Source organism: Vulpes vulpes, chromosome 5 (assembly GCF_048418805.1).
Source record: "Vulpes vulpes isolate BD-2025 chromosome 5, VulVul3, whole genome shotgun sequence".
In the NCBI taxonomy this organism is placed as follows: Eukaryota; Metazoa; Chordata; class Mammalia; order Carnivora; family Canidae; genus Vulpes; species Vulpes vulpes.
Genome location: NC_132784.1, coordinates 126,874,448 through 126,900,049, shown reverse-complemented (window position 1 = coordinate 126,900,049; position 25,602 = coordinate 126,874,448). Strand labels below are relative to the sequence as shown.

Here is a 25,602-nt window from a genome sequence, read left to right as displayed (position 1 = left end):
TTCCATTTTTGGAAGAGTTTAACTGTTAGAAAGTTGCTTTATTCACATAGCCATAGCAATGTAAACATCAGATACCACTTTAGCAAAAATATGTGATATAAATAGGAGGTAGAGGAAAGGCGCATCCTCATCTTCCATAGGAAGAAATACATAAATAATATTTAAAACTGAAGAATCAAGAAATGGCAGTATATGTGAGTTATTTAGGAACATGGGCAGAACAAATGCCAGAAGAGTTGAAAATGGTTGCTTCTGGGAAATGACAAGAAACAGTAGGGCGGTAGGGCAGGGACTGCTCTTCATCTGTCTTATAGAACTGTGAGTTTTAAAAATTATATAGTTGTACCTTTGGATTAAAAAATTATTACAAGTGAAATAAGTTGGGTACACAGAGACAAGCAGAGATAGGGAATGGGGATCAAGGACTTCTAGTTTCCCTACAAAGCTTGGCCCTTGCTTCTGGTCCTCACCTGAGGTCCAGTGGCACCTCCGCCATCGGATTCTCAGAGATAACCAAGCTACCCTTCCAATAACCTCTGCTCGCTTAATAGAAGTCAAGTGACTTTCAATTATTCACAAGCAGAAGCATCTAACACCTACATGCTCTAACAACATCATATTGCTGAAGGGCAACCAAATAGCATAATGATCGGGAAATTTCAAAAATTGTTTTCCCAAAATCTTCTTGAAAGTGAACACTTTAAGTCCTTAGTGCCCCCTCCCCAAATTCTGGTATTTGCAAAGAGAAGAAAATTTAAAAAACATTATAAAGCCAGAGTCGGTAAACTTTTTGTGTAAAGAGCCAGATGGTAAATGTGTCAGGCTTTGTGGACGTCACAAGCCCTCCGCACTACTTGGCTCTGCCACTGACGGTAGTGGGAGAGCAGACCCAGGCAGTACATGTGAATGTGTCTGTCTTCAACAAAATTGTATTTACCAAAACAGGCGACAGGCCGGCTTTGGTCCATGACCATAACTGATGGATCCTTCTTTAGCACTGAGGCCCCTGTATGCAATTAAACTACAAAAACAAATGACCAAGGGGACAAGCAGGGACTGGAATGCAGCCACACTCCCTTTGCCATAGTCTGCCCCAGAGTGTGATCTTAATGTTTGTCCAGAGAAGAGGCTACTTTTCTTGAATTCATCTGTCCAATGGGGTCCTTTTCTCTAATCAGACAATGAATGGCTCCATGGCTAGTTGCTCCCCTAATGAGATCCTCAGAGAACATGCAAATATCAAAATGTTTGCAAGTCAGTAACAACATCCTATATGTGACTGCTAGTCTCCAGGCAAAATATCCCAAGCCAATTTCCCATTCTTTCCATGACCTAGTGTGGAGTCACTTTATCATCCTGATGGTTCTTCTGGGAAATAGGCTCCAGTGCACCTGTGTCCCAGAACCATACACAATACTCCAGGAATGGTCTAAGGAATACAGAGCAGAGTAATTGTTTGTTGGATAATTGTAGGATCCTATAAGGAAGGTCTTGGGCAGCAAATGTCTACCATGGATTCATATTAAGCCTGCTGCCAACCGAACCCCTTTGTTCCTTTAAACATGTGCTGCTATTAAGATACAGTTCTTTTATGTTACATTTTTATAGTTATTAGACCCCAGGTTTAAACTTTATACTTAATTTCTATGAAATTACATGTTTTAGAATTGGTTCATTGTTTCAGAGGGTTCAGAAGGGTATTCACTATCTTTTGACTTTATGGGAACTCTGTTTGATAAGCCTGCCACCTATCATCCTATTGAAATCACAGAAAGAAATGTTGAAAATGATAAAAGCCGGAGCATCAGAAATTGCTGTTCACAGCCTAATCAGAAACATTAAAGCAAGGTTTATGCCTATATAAGTATGGTAGTAGGAAACTAGCCTTTAAAGAAAATATGACCTCTGTAGACCTTAATTCTAAATTTCAGTGGAAATTTTACCTTGGAATACATACATTGATATGTAATAAAAATTTATTTTAATAGCATAATAGATCAATATGTTTTCTTTTAAATGTTTACCACCAAGAAACCACAATAAATAATTGTGAAAGAAACATGAAGAGAAAAATCAATGATAAATAGAAGTTAAGAAATATAAAATAAAATATTCATTCTCACTAGGAATAAAGAAATAGAAATGAAATAATAATTAATTATAGGCCAAAATGCTTAAAATATATAAAATATCTTGTGCTAGAAGGTTGGATAAAACCATACTCATATGTTGCTGAAGTATTATGAGGTGGTATGATCTTCTTAGAAATCAATATGGTAATATGTATCAAGGGGGGGGGGTACTATTTATTTATTTATTTATTTATTTATTTATTTATTTATTTATTTTTTAATTCTTGACCCAGAACATTTATCCTAGGGAAGTAATGAAAAGAAGAAAAAATGTTGAAAAGGTGCATTTGAACATTGTTTATAATCCTGAAAAACTGAAAACAATGTCATTATGTTCTAAATGTCCAAGTATTATATTTGAACATCCTGATAAGAGAAGTATTTTGTGATGAAGAATTGGAAGCATTACGTGAAGTAGAAAACCTGTATGAGTACATTAAATTGGACAGTACTAAGGAAACATGAAAATAGCTAATTGAATATTGATATTACTGAGTAAAGTTTTAAAAAGTCAAAATGTTACTGTAATAGTATCTTTGCAATAAATACATTTTATATCAAAGTCCATTACCTTATTTCCCACTGCCTGATTAGTTTGAAAAATCACTGGTGGGGGAAATGTGATAGAAGCTGGAAAAACAGCATGGGAGAGGATCCTGGATCTTTTTCACCTGTATGGGAAGGAAGGGTCACTGAGCTGCAGCTTAGTTGCTAGACAGAGCAGGGGAAGGTTGCTGAACTAGTGATCTGGCCACAATTCCAGGAAAACCTTGCTACAAATCTCCAAATATCAGAGTTAAGTAATTTGAATGGAATATTTTACACATGACAAAACCCTGTGGTCTTTCTGGTATTTTTTCCTCTTATTTTTTAGATTAATCATGTATTAATTTAGACAGTGATTATTTACTATGAGATTCTAATGTAGGGGAATTTCTCAAAAGGGAAATTTCCACCTATTTTGTTTTGTGTTTTTTTAAATAAAGTTTTATTTAAATTCCAGTTAATTAACATGCAGCATTTTATTAATTTCAGATGTACAATATAGTGATGGAACACCTAGTGATCATGCATCACCTAGTGCTCATCCTGACGAATGCCCTCCTTAATCCTATTTAACACATCCCCATCTACCTCTGGTCCTCTTAGTTCTCTATAGTTAAGAGTCTGTTTTTCTCGTTTGTCTCTTTTTTGCTTTGTTTGTTTTGTGTCTTAAATTCCACATATGGGGATCCCTGGGTGGCGCAGCGGTTTGGCGCCTGCCTTTGGCCCAGGGCGCGATCCTGGAGACCCCGGATCGAATCCCACATCAGGCTCCCCCCAGTGCATAGAGCCTGCTTCTCCCTCCGCCTATGTCTCTGCCTCTCTCTCTCTCTCTGTGACTATCATAAATAAATAAAAAATTAAAAAAAATAAATTCCACATATGAGTGAAATCATATGGTATTTGTCTTTTTCTGACTATGTCACTTAGCATAATATTCTCCAGCTCCATCCACATCATTGCAAATGGCAAGATTTTATTCTTTTTTATGGCTGAGTAATATTCCATTATATATAATAAAATACATATATAATAAAAATAGACCTTTTTAAACCTGTTTATCAATCAGTGGACACATGGGCTGCTTCCACAATTTGGCTATCATAAGTAATACTGCTATAAACATTGGGGTGCATGTATTTCTTTGAATTAGTGTTTTTGTTTTCTTTGGGTAAATGTCCAGTAGTGCAGTTGCTAGATCACAGGGTAGCTCTATTGTTAACATTTTTGAGGAATCTCCATACTGTTTTCCACAGTGGCTGCATCAGCTTGCATGCCTACATATTCTGAAATAAACAGTTTTGTCAGAAGTTCTAACATTGGTAGTCAGTGGGGGCAGGTGTGTTTTTTTTTATTTTTTTTTAATTTATTTATGATAGTCACAGAGAGAGAGAGAGAGAGAGAGGCAGAGACACAGGCAGAGGGAGAAGCAGGCTCCATGCACTGGGAGCCCGACGTGGGATTCGATTCAGGGTCTCCAGGATCACGCCCTGGGCCAAAGGCAGGTGCCAAACCGCTGCGCCACCCAGGGATCCCGGGGGCAGGTGTGTTAGAGGACAGCTGTGGGGGTGGGGGCGAGGGTGGAGCTCATGTCACAATAACCAGGTGGTCTGTATTGGTTAGGATGTGTTTGGCCTCACATAATAGTAGTTGAAGTAATAGGAACATCTATTGATTCCTTAACTAGATGTCTGGGATGGGCATTCTTGGGGTTGATTTGATTATCAACAATGTCATTGAGGATCTAGACTCCAGTCCTCCCTACCATCCTTGGCTTGCATTTCAGATCCAGGATTTTGCCTCACTGTTGGAAGGAGGCTATGAAAGTTCAATCACTATGGTTCCGCCTCTAGAGTATAGAGCAGGAATAAGCAAGCAGTGTGTCATATCCCTCAGACGTTGGGCTGAATTGGGTTAAATGATGATTATAATGGTGAAGCAGTGAAAATAAGCCTCTAAACAAAGTCTACTGATTATAGCTAATAAAAAGCTCCTTCAGGGGAGGAGGAGAGTTTCTCTAGCCAGGAACTGGTTCTTGTGTGGTGTAGGGTTTAAAGGGGAGAGGCCCTTTCTTGAGGGATAAAGAGTTTTGTCTTGTTTTGAATTCACCACTGAGTGGCATGCAAATACTAAGTGCCCAAGGCAGCACAAATTGAGCTTATACCCTAAGGTTCTTTGGTGGATCTTACAAAGGCCCACAAACTAGGACCAATCTAACTTTTCTCTTTCTTTCCTTTTTCCAAATCATACCAAAATTTTATTCCCTGAGATTTCTCCAGTGCCCAGGCTAGGATGTGGCAACCACTGCCAAACGAACCATTGCTATGGACATGTTAGCTCCAGTTGACAAGCATTCTGTATGTACCCAGGCTGGCATCTCCCACACTGGACATGGTTGTTAGGGGCCCCGGGCCATGAACCCTGGGCGCCTGCATTACCCACATGGGCTTGTTGCTCCTACTAGTTGAAAACCACTGGTCCATAATATTTTACTTTTTATGTCTTCTCATCTTTGAAAATAATTTATTTTTTATCTCTTTTGTTCAAAGATTTGAGAGATAAAGGGTTATCCAGTTTATTCACATCACTCAGGGCTAAAATTAGAATAAAATGAGAACAGGAAGGGCAAAGTTATGAAGAGAGCCAAAGAAGATTCTATAATCTTAGAAATTGAAAGATTTGCTTCAAGGAGCACCTTGGTGGCTCAGTCAGTTAAGGGTCTGCCTTCAGCTCAGGTCATGATCCCAAGGTCCTGGGACGGAGCCCCACATCAGGCTCTGTGCTCAGCAGGGAGCCTGTGTCTCCCTCTCCTTCTGCCCCTCTCCCTGTCTCGTGTGCACACCCTCTCTCTCAAAATAAATAAAATCTAAAAAAAAAAAAAAGATTTGCTTCAAAATAATTGTTGATGGTTTTTATCATGAACAGGGAGAAACAGTGCGGAAAAGAATCAGAGAACTTTGGTTCAGGATCCTGCTGTGTTATTTTAACTTTGAACACAACAGTTATATTTACTAGGCTTCTGTTTCCTTATCCATAAAATGAGTATAATAACATTTTTTATTGTTTCCCTCACCTAACTCTTTGAGAATTAAATAGCTAAAGTATTTTTGTACTATAAAGCACTATATGCTGAGAAAAATATTAAGACATTATTGCTATATACATGACAAATAAGTGACAAGTAGAAAGATGAGTAAGACACTTCTTTAAATGTTTCTGCCTTTTAACGTGTCTTGCTTTGAAGGAGTTTATAATCTACATGGTTCACAACCTTTCTTCTGTTCCAACGCAATTTTTTCTTTCTTTTTTTCTTTAAAGATTTTATTTACTCATGAGAGACACATAAAGGGAGGCAGAGACATAGGCAGTGGGAGAAACGGCTCCCCACGGGAAACCTGATGCGGGACTCGATCCCAGGACCCCAGGATCATGCCCTGAGCCGAAGGTAGATGCTCAACTACAGAGCCACCCAGCTGCCCCTGTTCCAGCACACTTTAGGGATACATTACATTCCCCTCAGTAATAGTGGTTTTCCTGGAGGTGGGAATATGGTGGGGAATGGATGGGAGAGATAAAAGCAAAATGATACAGCCTCAGAGAAGGAAGAGAACACATAGGAGGTCACATGGCTTTATTGAAGAGCCTCAAAAAATGGATACAAGAAAAAGATGGGGAAAATGAGCAAAGAAACATAGATGGGAAAGAATAGTTCTAGACTGCTCATCGTAAGATGGGGTATATAGACTAGTACTTACCTCATGGAACTCTTGGGAAGATGAAATGAAGTGACTCTTGGAGTCTGGCTATATGAATATTTGGTGTATGTTAAACCTGGGTTATTAGTAGTCATACCTGTAATTACATATGCAGAATAAGAGTCCCTCAAACATGTTCGCATCCTCAACTCTGGAAGATACAAATATGTTTGGTTAAATGGCACAAGGGAGTTAAGGTTGCAGATGGAACTAAAGTTGCTGATCAGGTGACTCTAAAATTGGGAGATTATTCTGGTGAGCTCAACATAATCACAAGGATCCTGAAAAGTTCAAGAAGGAAGCAGAAGAGACAAAAGGCGATGTGAATATTGAAGAAGAGTCAGAGAGATGTAACGTTGCTGCCTTTGAAGATGGTGGAAGAGGCCATAAACTAAGAAGTGAGGCTGACTTCTAGAAGCTGGAGAAGGCAAGAAAATGGATGCGGTCCTAGCACCTCCAGAAAGGAATGCAGCCCTGCTGGCAACTTGATGGTAACCCAGTGAGTCCAGCGTCAAACTACTGACCCCTAGTACTTTACACTAATACATTGGTGGTGTTTGAAGCCACCAAGTTTGTGGTAATTTGTTACAGCAGCAATAAGAAACTAATAATGCTAGCCTGTAAGCCTCTTGAGGCAGGTTTTGATACAATTCTGCTCATTGTTCATTCTAACATTCGTCTTGGTACAGAATAGGCCCTCAAATTATTTGAAAGATTGAACAAATAGGCATTCTATGAATATATGCTGGTGAAGTTTGGCAGAAAGTTTTCCTTTGGTCTAGGCATAAATCAGTCTTGGAGATTCGTTAGGGTCATAACTGGAAAGTTTTTAATATCAGGCTATAGAGTTTATTCTTAATTTGGAAGACAATGGAGGTCTACTGAGGATTTCTGAGTATTAAAGGGTAGGATTGGAACTGTGTGTTAGGAATTTAGTCTGGGCAGTATTAAATAAAATTACAAAAACAATTACTTCACATAATCTACATATGTGTTTAAGAAGCAATATAGTTTTTAAAGTTATAGCACTAATTCATCGACTCTATTTATCTAGTTCATTTTAATACTTAGTTCTCTTTTTCCACATTTATGATTCAATATGTTAATATTTTTCCAATCTGTTACGAATAGTCTCTAAGTCGCTGATTATTTTTACATGTAATTACAGCTGAGTTCCAAAGTTACTAAGGAAAGGAATAGAACAAGTGGAATCTACAATTGAGATCGAACAGTTGGAGAGCTTATAAAAAAATTGTGATGACTTCATTTTTTGGACAGGAATATCAGGTTTCATAGATTAGGGAAAAGCCCACAGACGTATATATTTTGGTTTCAACAAAATGTGACAAAGTTCTTAATAATATCTTCTCGAATTAGAGAGTGTGAGCTAGGTAATGATAATATAAGGCAGGCTTGAGGCTAATGGATCAACCATACTCAAAAAGTGGGCATGTGTCAGCATGCAGAAATGACACATTTAGAATGACAGAGGCCTTTCTCATTGAGATGTGCTAATAAATGACCTTGTTGAGGTGGAAGGGTGCTTGTTTAATTTTCTAAAAGGATTAATCAAAATCAGACATAACAGAACGCAGATCCCATCGTGTCACAATAGGTAGGAATATTGGACTGAAGCTAATAAAATGTAATTTAATAGGGATAAGTCTAAAGTCTTCTAAGTACAATATAGTACACAGCATACATAATTTTGGAGAAGTTCATGTGGGAAAAAATTTAAGATTTTTATTTGGCTTTAAATTTAATATGAGTTAACAGTATGAAGAAGTTGCTTACTTTGAAGTTTTGACAGTCTTAAATTTAGTTTTTGAGATTATTCTACAAAGCTCAAGAACCGACAACAGGTAAAAGTAAAATGAAAGTAGTTTTTAATTAAACATAAGAAAGCTCTTTAAACTAGACCCAAGGAACAAAGAATTTTGGTTAATTTCAGACCTGACTAATTTCAAGTCTGACCAGTTTCTTGGTTGATTTTCCATATGGCCAATTTCTGATTTGATCAATCATTCATCAATAAATGTTAATATACTATGTTACATTGTAGATTTATCCTCTCATTTTTATTTCTGCCTATTCTCTATTTTTCATTTATTTATTTTCATTTCCTGCCTTCCTCTGGGTTACTGAAACATTTTTTTAGAGTTCTATATTGATTTATCCAAAATTTTAAAAATTTGTTTTTTAATTCAAGTATAATTAACATACAGTGTTATATTAGTTTCAGGTGTATAGTATAACGATTCAACAATTCTGTACGTTACACAGTTGCTCAGCAAGGTAAGTGTACTCGTAATCTCCTTCGCCTATTTCACCCATCCCTCCCAACTTCCTTCTGGCAACCACCAATTCTCTTCGAGAGACTGTTTTTTGTTTATCTCCTTTTTTTCTTTGCTTGTTTGCTTTGTTTTTTAAAGTCCACATATGAATGAAACCATATGGTATTTGTCTTTCTCTGTTGGACTTATTTCAGTTAGCATTATACTCTGTGGATCCATCCATGTTGTTGCAAATAGCAAGATCTCATTCTTTTTTATGGCCCAGTAATATTCCAGTGTGTGTGTGTGTACACATATAGATATATACCACTTCTTTATCCATTCATCTATGGGTGGATACTTGGGTTGCTTCCATATCTTGGCTGTTGTAAATAATGCTAAAATAAACATAGGGTGTATATATCTTTTCGAATAAATGTTTTATTTTCTTTGGGTAAATACTTAGTAGTGGAATTACTAGATTGTATGATATTTCTATTTTCAATTTTTTGAGGAAACTACATACTGCCTTTTACAGTGGCTGCACCAGTTTGCAGTCCTACCAACAGCACACGAGGGCTCCTGTTTTCCACACCTTCACCAACATTTGTTTCTTGTCTTTTTGATACTAACTATTCTAACAGGTATTAGGGGGTATCTCATTGTGGTTTTGATTTGCGTTGCCCTGACGATTAGTGACATTGAGCATCTTTTTATGTGTCTATTGGCCATTGTATATCATCTTGGGAAATTATCTATTCATGTCTTCTGCCCATTTTTTAATTAGATTATTTTTTGATGTTGAGTTGTACAAGTTCTTACATATTTTAGATATTAACCCCTTATTGGATATATCATTTGTAAATGTCTTTCCCGTTTGGTAGGGTTTTGTTTTATTTTGTTGATGGTTTCTTTTGCTGTGCCAAAAAAAAAAAAGCTTTTTATCTTGGTGTAGTCCCAATAGTTTAATTTTGCTTTTATTTCCCTTGGCTGAGGACACACATCTAGAAAACTGTTTCTGTGGCTGATGTCAAAGAGATAACTGCCTGTTTTCTTTTAGGAGAATGTTATGGTTTCAGGACTCACATTTAGATCTTTAATCCATTTGGAGTTTATTGTTGCATATAATGTAAGAAAGTGCTCCAGTTTTGTTGTTTTGCATATAGCTGTCCAGTTTTCCCAATACCGTTTGTTGAAGAGACTATCTTTTTCCCATTGTACATTCTTAATCTTCCCTTTGTTGTTCCAGTTTTAGCATATGTCCTACCATAGTGAGTGCAATTAATAATATTTCTGAGTATATCTTTTTTGGTAGGTTTTTAGTGGCTACTCTAGGCATGATGCCATATATACATAATGTCGTCTATTGGTGTCATTTTACCAGTTTCAGTGAAGTATAGAAACCTTACCTCCCTTTATGTCTCTTTATCCTCCCTGTTTCTAATACATTTGTCTTAAATATTTCCTTTACATACATTTAGAAACACCCTGAACAGTGCTATAATTTTTACTTCAACCATTGTGTATGAGTCTACTGGGCTGCCATAACAAAATACCACAGACTTCAACAACAGAAATTAATTTTCTTACAGTTCTGGAGTCCAAGAAGTCCAAGACCAAGATCCTATCTGATTCAGTTCCTGGTGAGAGCTCTTTTCCTGATGCTTACTCTCTGTGTCCTCACATGATTGAGAGAAACTCTGGTGTCTCTTCCTCTTATAAGGATACAGTCCCTATGGGAATAGGACCCCACTCTTTATTAACCTTAATACCTGCTCACAGACGCTGGGCGGGGGTCACTTTAGTGGGTAGGGCTTCAACCTATGAATTTGGAAGAGCACATTCAGTTCGTAACAACCATCCAACATAATTGAGTAAACTCAATAGGAAAAGAAACGTCTATTATATTTATACATAGTTTTCTTCCTGTAGTTCTTCCTTCTTAATATTTTAAGATGCCTTCTTTTATTGGTTCTCTTCTGCTAGAGAACTTCCTTTAGCCACTATTGCAGAGTTTGCTTCATGTGAGGATATCTTGATTTCCTCTTTGTGGTAGAAGGATATTTTCACTGGGCATAGGAATCTGGGTTGACAGTCCTTTTCTTTCAGCACTTGAAAAATGTTGAGCCACTTCCTTCTGGTCTCTGGTTTCTGACGAGAAATCTGGTCATTCAGATGGTTTCTCCATTACAGTTAAAGGTGTCATATTTATCTCACTATACTCAAGATGTTTTTCATTGTCTTTGGTTTTCAAAAGTTTGACAATGATGTGAGTTGGTTTTGATTTTTTGGATTTATCTACTCTAGGTTTGTTCAGTTTCTTGAATCTCTAGGTTTGTATCTTTGCCAAATTTGGAACATTTACAGCCATTATTACATATTATTTCAAATACTTTTTTCAGCCCCACCTTCTTTCTGCTCTTCTCACAGGCCTCTAATGACACAAGTATCAGATTTTAGAGTTCCACAGGTCCCTGAGGCTCCGTTCTGTTTTTTGTTTTTTTTTTTTTTTTTTAGTCCTTTTTCTCTCTGATGTTCAGATTGGATAATATTTATTGTTATATCTTAGGGTTAGGGCTAGGATTAACCATTTCTTTCCTCTGTCCTCTCCATTCTTCTATTGAGACCAGACCATTTTCTAAGCTCTTGATTTCAATTATTGTATTTTTCAGTTCTAAAATTCCATTTGGTTTTTCTTTCATTTCCTATTTCTTTGCTGAGGTGTTTTATTTCTTTATGTCAGCTTTTTCTTTTATCATTTGTTTCAAGAATGCTTATAATTGCTTGTTAGTGTCTTCATGATGGTGATTTAAATATATACAATTGTATATACAATTGTATATAATTCTAATGTATATAATTGTATATAATTCTAACATCTTTCTCATCTCAGTGTTGGCATCTATTGATTGTCTTTTTTATATTCTGTGTGAAGTGTTTCTGGTTCTTGGTATGATAAGTGATTTTCATAGAAACCTGGACATTTTGGACTTTACATCATGAGACTCTGGATATTATTTAAACTGTCTGTTTTAGCTGGTTTTCTCCAACATTGTCCCAACAGGGAATGGGAGGGATGCTGCCTCTGTACTGCTAAGCAGAGGCCCGGGTTTCCCACCCTGTCTCCCATGTTACCCAAGTCAGGGAAAGAGACTTCTCATTACTGCTGGGTTGGAGGCACGCTGGCTCCCCACCAGACCTTTAATGATAGATCTCTGACTAGAAGGGATAGAAATGTCTTGTTACTGCTCCCCATGTTGTCTCCACTGACACTATGGGGAAGCATTGCCTCTTTACTGCCCAGCAGGGATGCGAGTTGTGATCCCCTATTTAACCTTCTCTGACACTAGCCCATCAGGGTTAGTGGGTGCCTTTTTACAGCTTGGTGAGTATCAAAGCCATAGCTGTTTTTTTGTTTTGTTTTTGTTTTTTGTTTTTTTTTTTATTGTTGTTTTGTTTTTTGTTTTTTGGTGGTTTTCTGTAGTAGATTATTTTCTAAAAGTTTTTTTGTCTTGCTAAGCTGTTCCTTTCCTGAACCTATAGTTAGAACAAAATTTTGTTGGGGCTTTTTATATCTACATCTGTTGACATTTCTGGGTCATTGGCTTCTCCAGCAGTCAGTCTGAGATATGTGTGGAAAAGAGAAATGAAAAAAAAAAAAAAAAAACCTAGACAACTCATTGCTGTGTTGTTCTTTGGGCTCTGGGGTCCCTCGCCTGTCTGCTTTCTCCTCTTCATTTTTCAGTCTTCTTGTGTTCATGTTATGTCCAGAGTGTAAAGTTTTAAGTAGCAGGGGGAACATGGAAAGCAAATGTATCTCATCCTCCTGGAGGTGGAAATCCTAGCCTCTCAGTTTATATCGCCTTTGTGTATTTCACATTGGCAATATTGATTAGAGCATATCAGAGCTTTGAAATAACTTGTAGAAAAATCTAAATTACTTTAGATGTGTTCTAATAAAAAGGCCAAAAATTTTCTTCATGAAAATTTAATTATTTAATTTCACTCAAACTAAAAACTAATGCTATCTCTTTGGACTAAATACAAGAATGTTAGAAATGACTCTGGACTAAACAGAAATCTGGGTTCTGGTTCACAGTCTTCCACCATCCAGTCATGTGAACTTGGGTAGATTTCTTGGCATCTCAATATTGTCATCTGGATTAAGAGTGTTGGGTTCATTAGATGATCTCTAAATTTCTTTTTGGCAATAGTATTTGACTTTTCTCTCAACAATTTATTACTTAAAAAAATCTCTAGGCTCCCACTGTAATACAGGGTTTGAAATATGTTGGTTAAATCAAGTAAAATCCTTATGATTTGATAAGAAAAATAAGAATAGCTATTATTTATTGGCTGGTTAGTGTGATCCAGGCACTATAGTAAATAGTTTATGAATGTTATCTCATCCAGTCTTTGATCAATTAAAAAAAGAGATTATATCCATTTTATAGAGGGGAAAAGTAAGGCTCATAAAGGTTAAAAAATGTGTCTCAGGATATTTTTTTCCTGAGGATTAAAAAAAATAAAGATATATTTGATTCCAAAATTGATGTTCACAACCACTTATATATGCTTTTAAAAAATAGCTTTTAAAGTATTGATGTATAGTTTTTATACAATGTTATATTAGTTGCAAGTAGACAACATAGTGATTTTATTCTATGCTCACCACAAGTATAGCTACCGTCTGTCACAATATAAGACTATTTCAATACCAGTGATTATATTCCCTGTGCTGTACCTTTCATCCTTGTGGTTTATTCATTCTGTAATTGGAAGCCTGTACCTCCCACTCCCTTCACTCATTTTGCCCACCCCGCACCCCCTTCCTTCTGGCAACTAGCATTTTGTATTTTTGGGTCTATGTTGTTACAAGTGGCAACATCTTAATCTTTTTTTATGGTTGAGTAATATTCCATTATATATACATATCCTTTCTTCTTTATCCATTCATCTACAATGGACACTTGGGTTGCTTCTATATCTTGGCTATTGTAAATAATGCTGAAATAAACAGAGGGGTGCATATGTATTTTTTAAGTAGTCTTTTTGTTTTCTTTGGTTAAATATTCAGTAGTAGAATTACTGAATTGTATATTTTTATTTCTAATTTTTTTAAGGAACCTACACACTGTTTTCCACAGTGGTTGCACCAGCTTGCAATCCCACCAGCGGTGCATGGTTCTTTTTTCTCCATATCCTCACCAGACTTATTTCTTGTCTTTCTGATACTAGCCATCCTGACAGGTGTGAGGTGATATCTTACTGTGGTTTTGATTCACATTTCCCTGGTAATTAGTGATATTCAGCATGTTTTCATGAGTGTATTGGCCATCGTATGTCTTGTTTGGGAAAATATCTGTTCAGGTCTTCTGCCCATTTTTTTTCATTGGATTGTGTTTTTTGTTTTGCTGTTTGTGTAAGTTCTTTATATATTTTGGATATTAACCCTTTATCAGTCAGGTAAAGGGTTTATCATTTACAAATATCTTATTTGTAAATAAGTTTGTCTTTGTTTTGTTGATGGTTTTCTTTGCTGTGCAAAAGCTTTTTATTTGGATATAGTCCCAATAGTTTAACTTTGCTGTTATTTCCCTTGCCTGAGGAGAAGACACATTTGGAAATGTTGCAAAGGTTGATGTCAAAGAAATTAGTGCCTGTGTTTTTTTTTTTTTTCTAGGAGTTTTATGGTTTCATGTCTCACATTTAGGTCTTTAATTTTAAATTCATTCTGAGTTTATTTTTGTGTATGGTGTGAGAAAGTGGTCCAGTTCTCCCAACACAATATATTGAAGAGGCTGTCTTTTCCTCATCTCAATATATTCTTGTCTCCTCTGTCATTCATAGATTAGTTGACTATATTCACTTACATACACTTTTTTTATGTTCTGGCCACTTTTCAAGAAGCCCATTGACGGGGGACCTTAAAGCAGAGGTCTAGGTAGCTAGAGATGTATTTTATTTTAGTTTTCTCCAATCACTTTATTCTGCTTGGATTTATTTTTAAACTACATCATTTATATATTTAAGAAGTATACAGATACAGCTACTTTTTTTTTCCTGTTCATTCTCATTATCCATCACTTAGTTATCTGATACAGGAAGCATCATTCCCCACGAGAAGTAAAGGAGTAAACTTAGGACTTTAGACAGCCATTCCTTAAGAAGAAAAATTTGAGAACTTTCCATAAACTTTATAGTGTCTCAGGACAGTCCTAGGAACTGGAAGAAACATATGATCTTTATGAATAAATTTTAGTTGCTAATAGTGAACGGATAAAGATTTCAGTTAATCAAAAGGTAGAGGTCAAGAAGAAATGTAAGACAAAAAAGAAGTAGAGAAAAGAGAAGAATAGAGAGAGGAGACAATGTCAGACTTAAAAGTATATGAAAATGTAAGCAATTTGACCTGATACTAATTCCTAAAAGTATTTCATAAAAAGTAGTTTTATTTGAGGTAAATTAAATGAACATGTATTATATAAAAGAACTGCTGAACGCTTTGCAAGTTGTTGAGATCTTATGTTTTCTTAGAATCAAAGTTGCATTAAAGAAAGATTTAGGCTCCTAATTGAAATCAAATCTATACGTCTGTGTAGATGCCTGTTATGTATTTATGTGGCAAAAGACCCCCTGAAGTACCTATAATATGATAAACATGGAAGCAAAGGAATAACAAACAATAGGAGAAGCCAGGAGTACATAAATCCTTATTTTACCCTCTTCTTTTATTATGAAGTCCCCTTATCAGTCTGCTGGCTCACTCTGTGAGATTATCTGTCAGTATGCAGGGGCATTCCAGTGGAAGTTATTCAAATTTCACATTAATATGTGTTCTCAGAATTATCAAGAAAATTAGTCATGATGTAAAAAGGAGTAATATCATTTCTTTATAAGGACTTGGGAAGCTGGTAATTGGCTCCTTAATATTGGTCTGACGTTAGGTGTGTTTTTCCAGGAAAGGAGAATGATCTTCTCTTCAGAAAGCTGCCATGATTTTTGGGTAGGCAGAGAACTGGTCTCTTGATAGGAAGTTCTGTACTTGCCATAAACCCATTGTGTGGGGAAGGCGTTCTGGTGTAGGGCAACAACTTTCAGAATAGTTTTGGTTTAGTTTTTATTAAAACCTCGTTCAAACAAAATATCTGTTCATTCCAATACAACACCGATCAAAACTGCTCCATTTTGGGGAGAGTTGAAGTAGAAATAGGGGTGCAGCTCTGTCCATTGGTCACGTCTCATGCATTATGCATTTTCTGCTGAACCTCCGAGTCTAGGCAGCCCAGAAGCCTCCGGTGAAATATAAAGACCTCTGGGTTAGGAATCCAATAGTCCCGGTGGTGCTATCAACAAGCCCTATTAGTGAGCCTCCGTGGGTCCAGATTTCCTCATCTGTGAAATAAGGAGACTGAACTTGGTGTCTTTCAGCTCAAATATTGGAGGGGGACTATTAGCAACTATATGCAAATCAGAAAACTTCTGTTGCTTTATCAGTCTTGAACTGCAAAGCAAGATGCTCACTGAGGGGTAAAATCTGCATGCTTACGTCAAAGTTCTAAGTATTGAGATCCACCTTAACAATGTAAGGGAGTTAGGAGAAAGTTGCATCATAAATGCAAAATATAAAATTGTGCTGTTCTAAGCCATTTCACCATATCCCTCTTTCTCACCCCATTGCAAGTAATCCGCAGGATTTCACTGATGGACTTAGCAAACACGGAGTGCCCACTGGAGTGCCAGTCAGGAGAGAGAGAGAGAGAGAGAGAGAGAGAGAGAGAAGGACCAGGGAATGGACCACTGCCCTATAAACATTCTCATTATCCATCCCTTGGTTATCTGATGTAGGAAGCATCATTCCCCACGAGAAGTAAAGGAGCAAAACTTAGGACGTTAGGCAGCCACCCCTTAAGGAGAAAAATCTGAGAACTTTCCATAAACTTTATAGTGTCTCAGGACAGTCCTAGGAACTGGAAGAAACTAGCCCTACTTTCCCAGCCCTCCTCCCCTCAAACGCAGAAGGGAATGTGTCCTTAACAACGCACTCATCACCAGGAGAACGTTATCGATTGTGACGCTGCAGCTTTCCTAGATGAGAGAGGGGGTGCTGCAGAGGCACATGCTACAACTTCAGTGAAGAAAGTGGAGCGCAGTCATTTAGGCAGAACGACTCATTCATAAAACCAGGGCTGTTTCCGTCAAGGAGAACGGCTGTGCCGTGGTTGATCTCTCATCAGCTGGAGCAACGAGTGGGTAGTGTCCAGGCAGAGCGGCCCTGCTTCCCCCTGAGAGGCAGAGCATCTTCTTAAACAGGAAGATGGTTCCATGGCCTAGGAGGAGACCATCCCACCAACGCTGCCCTCAGGACCTGAAGGAATCTGGATTATTGTTGGTTGCCTGAGGTGGATCAGGGCCAAAGGAAGGAAGAGTTGAAGATGCCAGGGGAGGTGATGGAGGGTCCGGAAGGGAAGCGGGCAAGGCCCACCCCCAGTTCCTTGCTGGGAGCGAGGGGCCGCCCGTGTTGCGCCGACGGCCGGGTCACACAGGCACCCACGCCCTCCGAGAGGGGCTCTCCCCAAGGCGGGGCGGAAGGCCGCCGTCCCCGCTCGCCCACCCAACTGTGGACTGGCCTTCCAGGGCCACCACCAGCACCCAGCCCAGCTCCATCTTCCAGGAGCTGGCCTCGGCCCCGCCCCCTCCGCTAGTCCCCGCCCCCTCCCGCAGAGCACCCAATGGGCGGAGCCGGGGCCGCGGTGGGCGGGGCCCGAGGCGGGCGCATTTAAAGAAAGGCAGCGGGCGAAGGGAGGCTGGAGAGGAGAAGAAAGGAACCGGGGGGCCCGGCGCCGTCCAATGACAAAGCCCAGGGGTGGGCGCCGGCCGCCATCTTGTACCGGGCGGCAGGATATTCGCCCGCGTCTTCCGCCCTCGGAGGGGGAGGGGCGGCGGCCGAGGCGAGAAAAGTAGCGAGAGCGGCGCCGGCCCGGAGGCGCCAGCAGCGGCGGCCGCCGCGGAGCCGGACGCGGGCGGGAGGGCGGAGGGCGGGCGGGGGCGAGCGCGGGCGGCCCCGAGCGGCCCCGAGCGGCCCCGAGCGGCCTCCGATGCGGCGCAGCGTCAAGAGGCGGCGGCGCCGGCCCCCGGCCGCCCCGGCCCCGGCCCCGGCCGCCCGGGGCGGCGGCCTCCGGGCCGGAGGAGGGGCCGAGCCCGAGGCGCGGGAGGAGAAGGTGGTGTACTCGCGGTCGCAACTGTCGCTGGCCGACAGCACCGAGACGCTGGGCGACGCCTTCAAGCTGCTGGTGCCCCGCAGCACGGAGTTCATGAGCTCGGACGCGGAGCTCTGGAGCTTCCTCTGCAGCCTCAAGCACCAGTTCTCGCCGCACATCCTGCGCAGCAAGGACGTCTACGGCTACGCCTCCTGCCGGGCCCTGGTGCCCGACCCGCCGCCGCCCCCCGCCGCCCGCCGCCACTCGCGCGGCCCGGCCGCCAGGAGGAGGCGCCGCGGAGCCCGGCCGGCCGCCGCCCGCCGGAGGAAGCCGCCCCCGCCCCCGCCGCCGCCGCCCCCGCCGCTGTCCCCGCCGCCGCTGTCGCTGTCGCTGTCCCCGCCGCCGTCCCCGCCGCCGCCCGCCCCCGCCGCCCCCGCCGCCCCCGGGCCCTGCTTCGGCGGCCGCAGCCTGGAGGAGATCTGGAGGGCGGCCACCCCGACGCTGACCACCTTCCCCACCATCCGCGTCGGCGGCGACGTGTGGGGCGAGCGCAGCCTGGCGGCGGCGCGGCGCCGAGCGCGCCAGGTGCTGCGAGTGAACCTGGAACCCGTGGTGAGGCTCCGCCGCTTCCCGGTGCCCCGGGCGTGAGCCCCGAGCGGCCGCCCAGTGACAGTCGAGTGTTTACAGACCCGGCCCGGCCCGGCCCGCGTCCCCTAGTGCACTTTACGGGCGGGGGAGCCCCGGAGGCGCCCTGCCGGCCCGCGGCTCCCGGCTCCCGGCGCCCGGCGCCCGGCCCGGCAGGTGCGCGCCCCCCGCCCCCCGCCCCCCGCCGCCCTGGGCCGCCCCCCCCCCCCCCGGGCCCCCCGGGCCGCGGGCGGAGGACCCAGCAGGACCCGCGCCGAGCCCCGGCCTCTCAGCCCCGCGTGGAGACGCCTCCAGGACGCTCGGGGCACGTCCGTTTTTTTCCTGCCCTTTCGGACTCTCTACCTCACTGGTCTGGAAGTCCTCCGAAGTCATTCTTTTTTTTTTTTTTTTTTTTACCCAAAGGAATTTGGTTTCGCGCTTGTGTAATAAAGCTAGAATTTACTTGCTGTCCATCCATCCGCCTTCCCGCCCCCGCTCCCCATCTCTTCCCACCCCAACCTTTTTTTTTTTTTTCCCTTTTTTTTTCTTGTCGGGACTGCCAACCCCTCTTTCTGGAGGAAAGATCGACTATGTTTTCAGAGGTGTTGCACCAGTCTGTGCTCAGGGTATTCTGAATCCCACTCGTTTCCGCGTTTCAACTGGATTCCAAAGCTTTGACCAAGGATATTTTTCTAGGGAATTCAAGCTACGACTGTCAGTAGTGTAAGGATTTGTATGGCTTCGAATTTCGTGGGCTCAGTGACTACAAACAAAGAGATGCAAAGTATGACTGTTAAAACATTTTTTTTTTTGATGCGTTTCTAAAAGATTTTTTATATTGAGACAATGTTTATATTTACTGAGCTCCTAAAGGAAAGTGGTAGAAACTCGTGAAGTTTTGTTTAGGAAAAGTTGACCTGTTAAATCCTTTTTAATCGAATAAAATTTAAAGTGCACTGAAACCACATGGCTTGTGATTGAAAACAAACAAACAAAAAGAATGAATGAATGATTCTAAAGAACTGGTGTTGGTTAAAGAGATGGATGGAATCCGACTGCAAATGATTTGGCCTCCTTGTACTCGTCTCACATACCGACCTGGGACCATTTCAAGGATAATTTATTTTAAAATGGAATTCGCATTGGAAAAATGAGTAGGTGTAAACGCTGCGATTAAAATGCTACACAGAATACCCATTGGAATTCTCAAGTATTCATGATCCATCCAGAGGGGTGAGGCATTTCTTGGTATCAAATAACCGGTCGAAGTTGACTTTGGGCAAAATAAGATTTTTCCTTCCTTGCTTTTGTTGGATAACAAGAAATGTCCAGATTACTATCCATCACTCTTAAAAACATCATAATTCGTTGACCGTTGTACGCCATGAATTTTCCTTTATTACTTTTTTTTTTCTTTTCCATTCGTAATTATGTTTGCAGTTATTGGTCTTTTGTTTGACAGCCGAAAACCACAGGAATCGAACAGGCGAGCCACACAGAATACTGACCCTTCTTTTACACTTTTGTAATAGTGTTTATACCCTATGGCCCAGTGTGGAATTATGGATAATCCAAGTGCCTTTGGTCATTGGTGGCAGCAAGACTTTGATGGTTTTTAGCCAGTGGTGCCACAGCCAGATTTTACTGCAATATCTAAAGGGTCAAGTAGTGACTTTGTACCACTGTTATTGCAAATTTAAGTATTCTGCTATGGAACCATCCATACCAGGCTGGAACATGACCTATGAAATCTTCAATGTCAAGGTTTCTTTCTGCTTGGCAGCTTCTTAGGGGAATAATGAGAGTTGCGATTTTGACTCTTGTGTTTTTAGAATTCAAATGGCATAGCTTTCTGAAATGAATTTTTCAAGTTTAATAGTTAACAGTAGCAGTTTTGTGACTTTAATTTCAGTGTTCTTGTTTTGTAAAAAAAAAAAAAAGATCTATATATATATATACACATATATATATATGACTTTATGCCAGTTTCCCAGTAAGCCTCATATTCTTTTATTCACTACTCAATGATAATGTGTTGTTACAAATACTGTCACATGAGTAAATAAAAGTGAATAATTACTTAGAAGATGGAGAGTGTTAAATTATATTTGTGTGATAGGAAGCTTATATATATTCTTTTGGTTATTAGCTTCCATTGCCAACTGTACTTAAATGCATAGGGTTTTCCTCCCCTCTTCCCAAATTGTTAACTTTTGTAGCTGATTAGCACCCGAGAAAAAGAATATGTATTTGTACCACTTCACTATTGTATATAATTTTATAATAAGTAAAAAAAATAAACCCAATGGCCATATTAGAATGTAATTTCAACGTATAGCCTATCTAGAGAGGTTCCCAGATGATTTTGAAATTAGGTGTAGCTGGGAGGATAACTTTGCTCAGCACAAAATTGAAACGTAACCATTGACACCCCATGCATTTATTTTAACTGAGAATCTTATTTTATTTTTCCTCTTATGCCTTCCTCGTTACTTTAGTGCGCTTGAACTTGCATAAATACTTTGGACTATCTGGGCTATCTGGTTTCGGTTTGGATCTGATTGCCCATCCTAAATTCAATATGTTATTTATCTGGCCTGTTAAAAAATCATGCCGTTTCTAGTTTGTGAAATAAGATGTAAAAAAATCTTTATTTTTGCCAAGTTGTCTTTAGCAAAACCTTGCTAAAGTTAGTTGTTTTACGACTTATGAAATGTGAAGAAACAACTAATATAGTTGATTAGTATATTAATAGGAGAATGGAAGTATTTTATGGATACGCTTGGGGAGAATGTGAAAAGGAACTTGGCACGGTGGCCTTTATGGTGAGGCATTCAGTTACTGTCTTCTAAAGTGAGTCCGTAGCTTAGCTTGTATATAGTTTTGTTTTTTGTTTTTTTTTTGAAAGAAATCCCATAATCTTTATTCATTCTCTTACCTTTATATCTCATATGGCACAAGTAAAGGGGGAAAGTAGGAGGAAGAAGTTTATCACCTTGCTATGCTTTTATTTAGTCTTGAGTGCCTAAATGTGGTGACCGGCACCTCAGATAACCTTTTCAATTCCTAATGTCCTTATTATCCTCCTTCTTGTCAACCAGCAGCTTCTTTTTCTTTACCGAATCCAGTAACGTCACGATTGTTGAGGGCAAGCTTCATTGTTGTTAGTGCAAAGTGTCACTGTTGTGGTGTGTATTTATTTTGTCCAAGTTTGAGTACCTGATTGGACAGGTATAAGTTAAACTGGTGGCCGACACATAACTGATTTGCTGTGTGCAAACAATAGTACTATTTTTCTGGAAACTGTTCCGTAAAAACACATGGAAAATATTTGAATATGAAAAAAAACCCAGGCAATTTTGAACTCAGAAGTTTTTCGTTATTTAAAGGATTGCCACAGCACTCTTTAAATTGGTGTTTTTTAATGCACATATATACATAATATTTACTTTGTTGGTGTGTTTAAAATAATTTTTGGTAGACTGTTATGTCTTAAGTGCATTAGAAGGCAATTGTTTGTAATGGAACTGAATTGTTTTCTTGGACAGTTTGATGTGCGCATATGATTAAGATTTGCAATCTGGTTGTACTTTTTAATTTATTAACTGTAAATAAATTTTAGAGAATATACAGTGTCTGGTCTTTCAATGGTGTTGAAAGTTTTTGAGATGGGATTTTATGTTTGCATGTGAATTGGGAAGTATTTTTATGATGAGTTGAAGTTTTGACTTCTTTTTGTGGACTTCGAAATACTGGAGGTCCTGAGATACGTGTTTTATGCTATCTTGGGAGTCAGTGTTACACATCAGCTTTGTCTTGACGATCTAGTGAATCTCCAGAACAGTGCTGTATGCCCAAGCCATTATCCAGTGTGCCATCAATAGAGACTTTTAAAAACGCATCAAAATTTAATTTTGGGGATCCCTGGGTGGCGCAGCGGTTTGGCGCCTGCCTTTGGCCCAGGGCGCGATCCTGGAGACCCGGGGTCGAATCCCACGTCAGGCTCCCGGTGCATGGAGCCTGCTTCTCCCTCTGCCTGTGTCTCTGCCTCTCTCTCTATCTCTCTCTCTGACTATCATAAATAAATAAAAAATTAAAAAAAAAAATTTAAAAATTTAATTTTGAATCCTGACCCCGCCCCTGCCCCGCTCCCCCAACCATGTGGTGGTGATAAAAGTCTATCACTCACCTTTTTTCATATTATGGAAGAAAGTAAGTGTACTCAACATGAGTAGCAGCGGTAAAGGCTGTTCTACCGAATAGAGTAGAGCCAGGAATTTTCATTGCAGTCTAGTAGGTAGAAGTGGGAGTGCTGACAAGAGCAGGATTCATGGTACTATGTGGCCTGAATTTGTCCTTATGTAAGAGTTCCTCCCAGTAACTGGAGGCAGTGGTGTAATGGCTGTGGTCTCATTGCCTGGGATGGGATTAAAGCTTTTACCACTTACAAACATTAGAACTTTGGGTAAATTACAAAAATGTACTGTGCCTTAGGTTTCTCATGTATCCAATGTGGGCAGTAAAAGAAACTATTGGGTTATTGAAAGGATTAAAAAGAATAGTAACAGGAGAACTCATAGGAAATGCTTAATAAGTGCTATTAATTGAAGGGATGTGTGCTGAGTATATATATATATATATATACACTCAAAGGAATACTCAAAGGGAGTGGCCCTTTGGGAGTTTAGTATCCTAAAAGTAGAGTGTGGTCTGGGACAGCCAAAGACAAATTATGAGAAGGTAATTTGTGGGTGAATGAAATTGAAGATAGAGACAGCAGGAGGTTGGATTAAGTTTATTTACTAGGTAAGTAAACTTCACTATTGGAGGTTTTCCAGCCTTTCTTAAAAATGTCGGGCCCTTTTATCATATCTCTGAAAGATACTCAAAATATGCTGTTATGTATATTAAACTGAGAACTTATAAAAGTGGTAGATTAAAGTTACTGATCAAGAACTTGCCAAATTTCAGCATTAAATTTTCACTTGGAGTAAGCTCAGCGAGGCTTGCTTAAAAACCATGTTAATTTACATGTGCAGAACTAAAGTAGAACCAATTTGTGTAAGCTTTGTAGTTCCTGTGTTAGAGGAAATGAATGAGTGCACTAGTTAAGTTTGAAACAGCATTAAGTTATTACCAAAAGTAAAGAAAAAATATTCTCACATTTGGAGCATTGACACACTCATCTTTAGATTTTGGGTCTAATGCCTGTAATTTAGCTCTGATTCCTCCCAGAACAAAGAAAAACAATGTATTCTAAATTTGTGAGGAAGCCAAAGTTGCAGTTTCTGAAATGAACGCAAGAAGAATTTCCCTAGATGGATGTTATACAGTGGTAAGAAGCTCAAAACTGAGCCTGATTGCAGATTTCGCAAGAGCAATGACTTCTCAGTGTCAGCCCTCACTTGTCTTGGTAAATGTCACCCTGAACTGTAATTCACAACATGATGAACATATGCAGACCCCCGGCTGGAAGGCAGTGCTCCTAACACCACCTAACAGTATGGCTGCCCAACCAGTTCTCATAAATTTTCTACTGGACTCCAAACTGGACTTCTCTTGCTTTTGAAAGTATTCTAAGAAATGTTAACTTTGAGATTTTTTCCCAAGTACTGAAATTAGCTATGTAAACTGTATATATATATTTCTCTTTCCTGTGAGTTTTTCAAGTATATATTCTTTATTTTTTTTAAATTTGTTTATTCATGAGAGACAGAGTCAGAGACCCAGGCAGAGGGAGAAGCAGGCTCCATGCAGGGAGCCCGATGCGGGACTCGATCCCAGGACTCCAGGATCATGCCCTGGGCCGAAGGCAGGTGCTAAACCACTGAGCCACCCAAGGATCCCCCTATTCCTTAACTTTAAATGCTAATAGAGTGAAGATAAAAGGGTGTGATTTAGGGATGCACACTCCCAGGTTAATAAAATTATTAAAGCATAGTATACATATAAAAACTACATATATTAAAAGTATTATAAGCATGGCTTGAAGAAATTGCATAGATTCAGTATGCTTGTAGAACCAGCACTCATTAAAAAACCAGAGCATTACCAGTACCCCAGGGGACCCCTATACCTCTTTCTGTCAATGCTTCCCCTTGACGATAACAATTATTCTGACTTCTTACAGCATAGATAACTTTTACCTGTTTTTGGACTTTATAGAAATGGAATTACATGTCCTATGCCTAAGCTTCTTTCACTCAAATTATGTTTGTGGTATTCATGTAATTGTGTGTAGTTATAAACCCTTTATTCTCGGTGGTGTGTAGAATTCCCTTGTGTGAATAGAGTCTAGAGTGTTTCTGCAACTCTTGATGAGCACTCCGGTAGATTCGTTTGGGGCAATTATGAATAAAGCTTCGGTGGACATTACAGAACACATGTTTTGGTAAATATTTTTTTTCAAATAGCGTTAATCTAGGAGTGAATTTGCTGGGTCACATGTTATACAAATGATCAGCTTTGGTGAGATACTGCCAAACAGTTTTCCACAGTGGTTGTACCAATTTACATGAACTTCCATAGTGGTGCCTGAGAGTTCTGGGTTCTTCATAGCCTTGCCAACACTTGCTATCTCTTATCCTTTTCATTTTAGCTATTCCACAAAGTCAACAGATTTTTTTTTTAAATTAAAACATTTCAGTTCAAGAGACGTGTACAAATGATAAAAGACACACATACGCAAACCACCTTAAATTGCACATAAGGACTCGCAATAAAAACAAAAGGCTCCGTTTCACCCACAAATACCTCTTTCTTAGAGGTAACACTTTGAAAAAATTATTTATTCATGAGAGACACACAGAGAGAGGCAGAGACATAGGCAGACGGAGAAGTATGCTCCCTACAGGGAGCCTGATGTAGAACTCGATCCCAGGACTCTGGGATCATGCCCTGAGCCAAAGGCAGACACCCAACTGCTGAGCCACCCAGGCGTCCCAAACTCTGGCTTTTTTTTTTTTTTTTTGAACAGGCTATTTTTTTTTTTTAAGGACAGTTTTAGTTTTAAAGATAAATTGCACAGAAAGTACCGTCTCCCCACCCCCATGGGTTTCTACAGTAACTAATACCT

The 25,602-nt window shown here is 40.0% G+C and overlaps 1 protein-coding gene across 1 annotated transcript; it reads left to right on the top strand.

Moving 5' to 3' along the window:
* The first annotated feature begins 17,520 nt into the window (after positions 1-17,520).
* Positions 17,521-22,155, top strand: CCDC71L (coiled-coil domain containing 71 like). The gene has a single exon (XM_072759950.1). It carries the CDS (start codon positions 17,802-17,804, stop codon positions 18,549-18,551), a length of 750 nt encoding a protein of 249 aa, XP_072616051.1. The 5' UTR covers positions 17,521-17,801; the 3' UTR covers positions 18,552-22,155.
* Positions 22,156-25,602: the final 3,447 nt, after the last annotated feature.

Excerpts from the sequence above, each read along its gene's own strand:
- CCDC71L (XM_072759950.1), top strand. The coding sequence starts at position 17,802 with ATGCGGCGCAGCGTCAAGAGGCGGCGGCGCCGGCCCCCGGCCGCCCCG.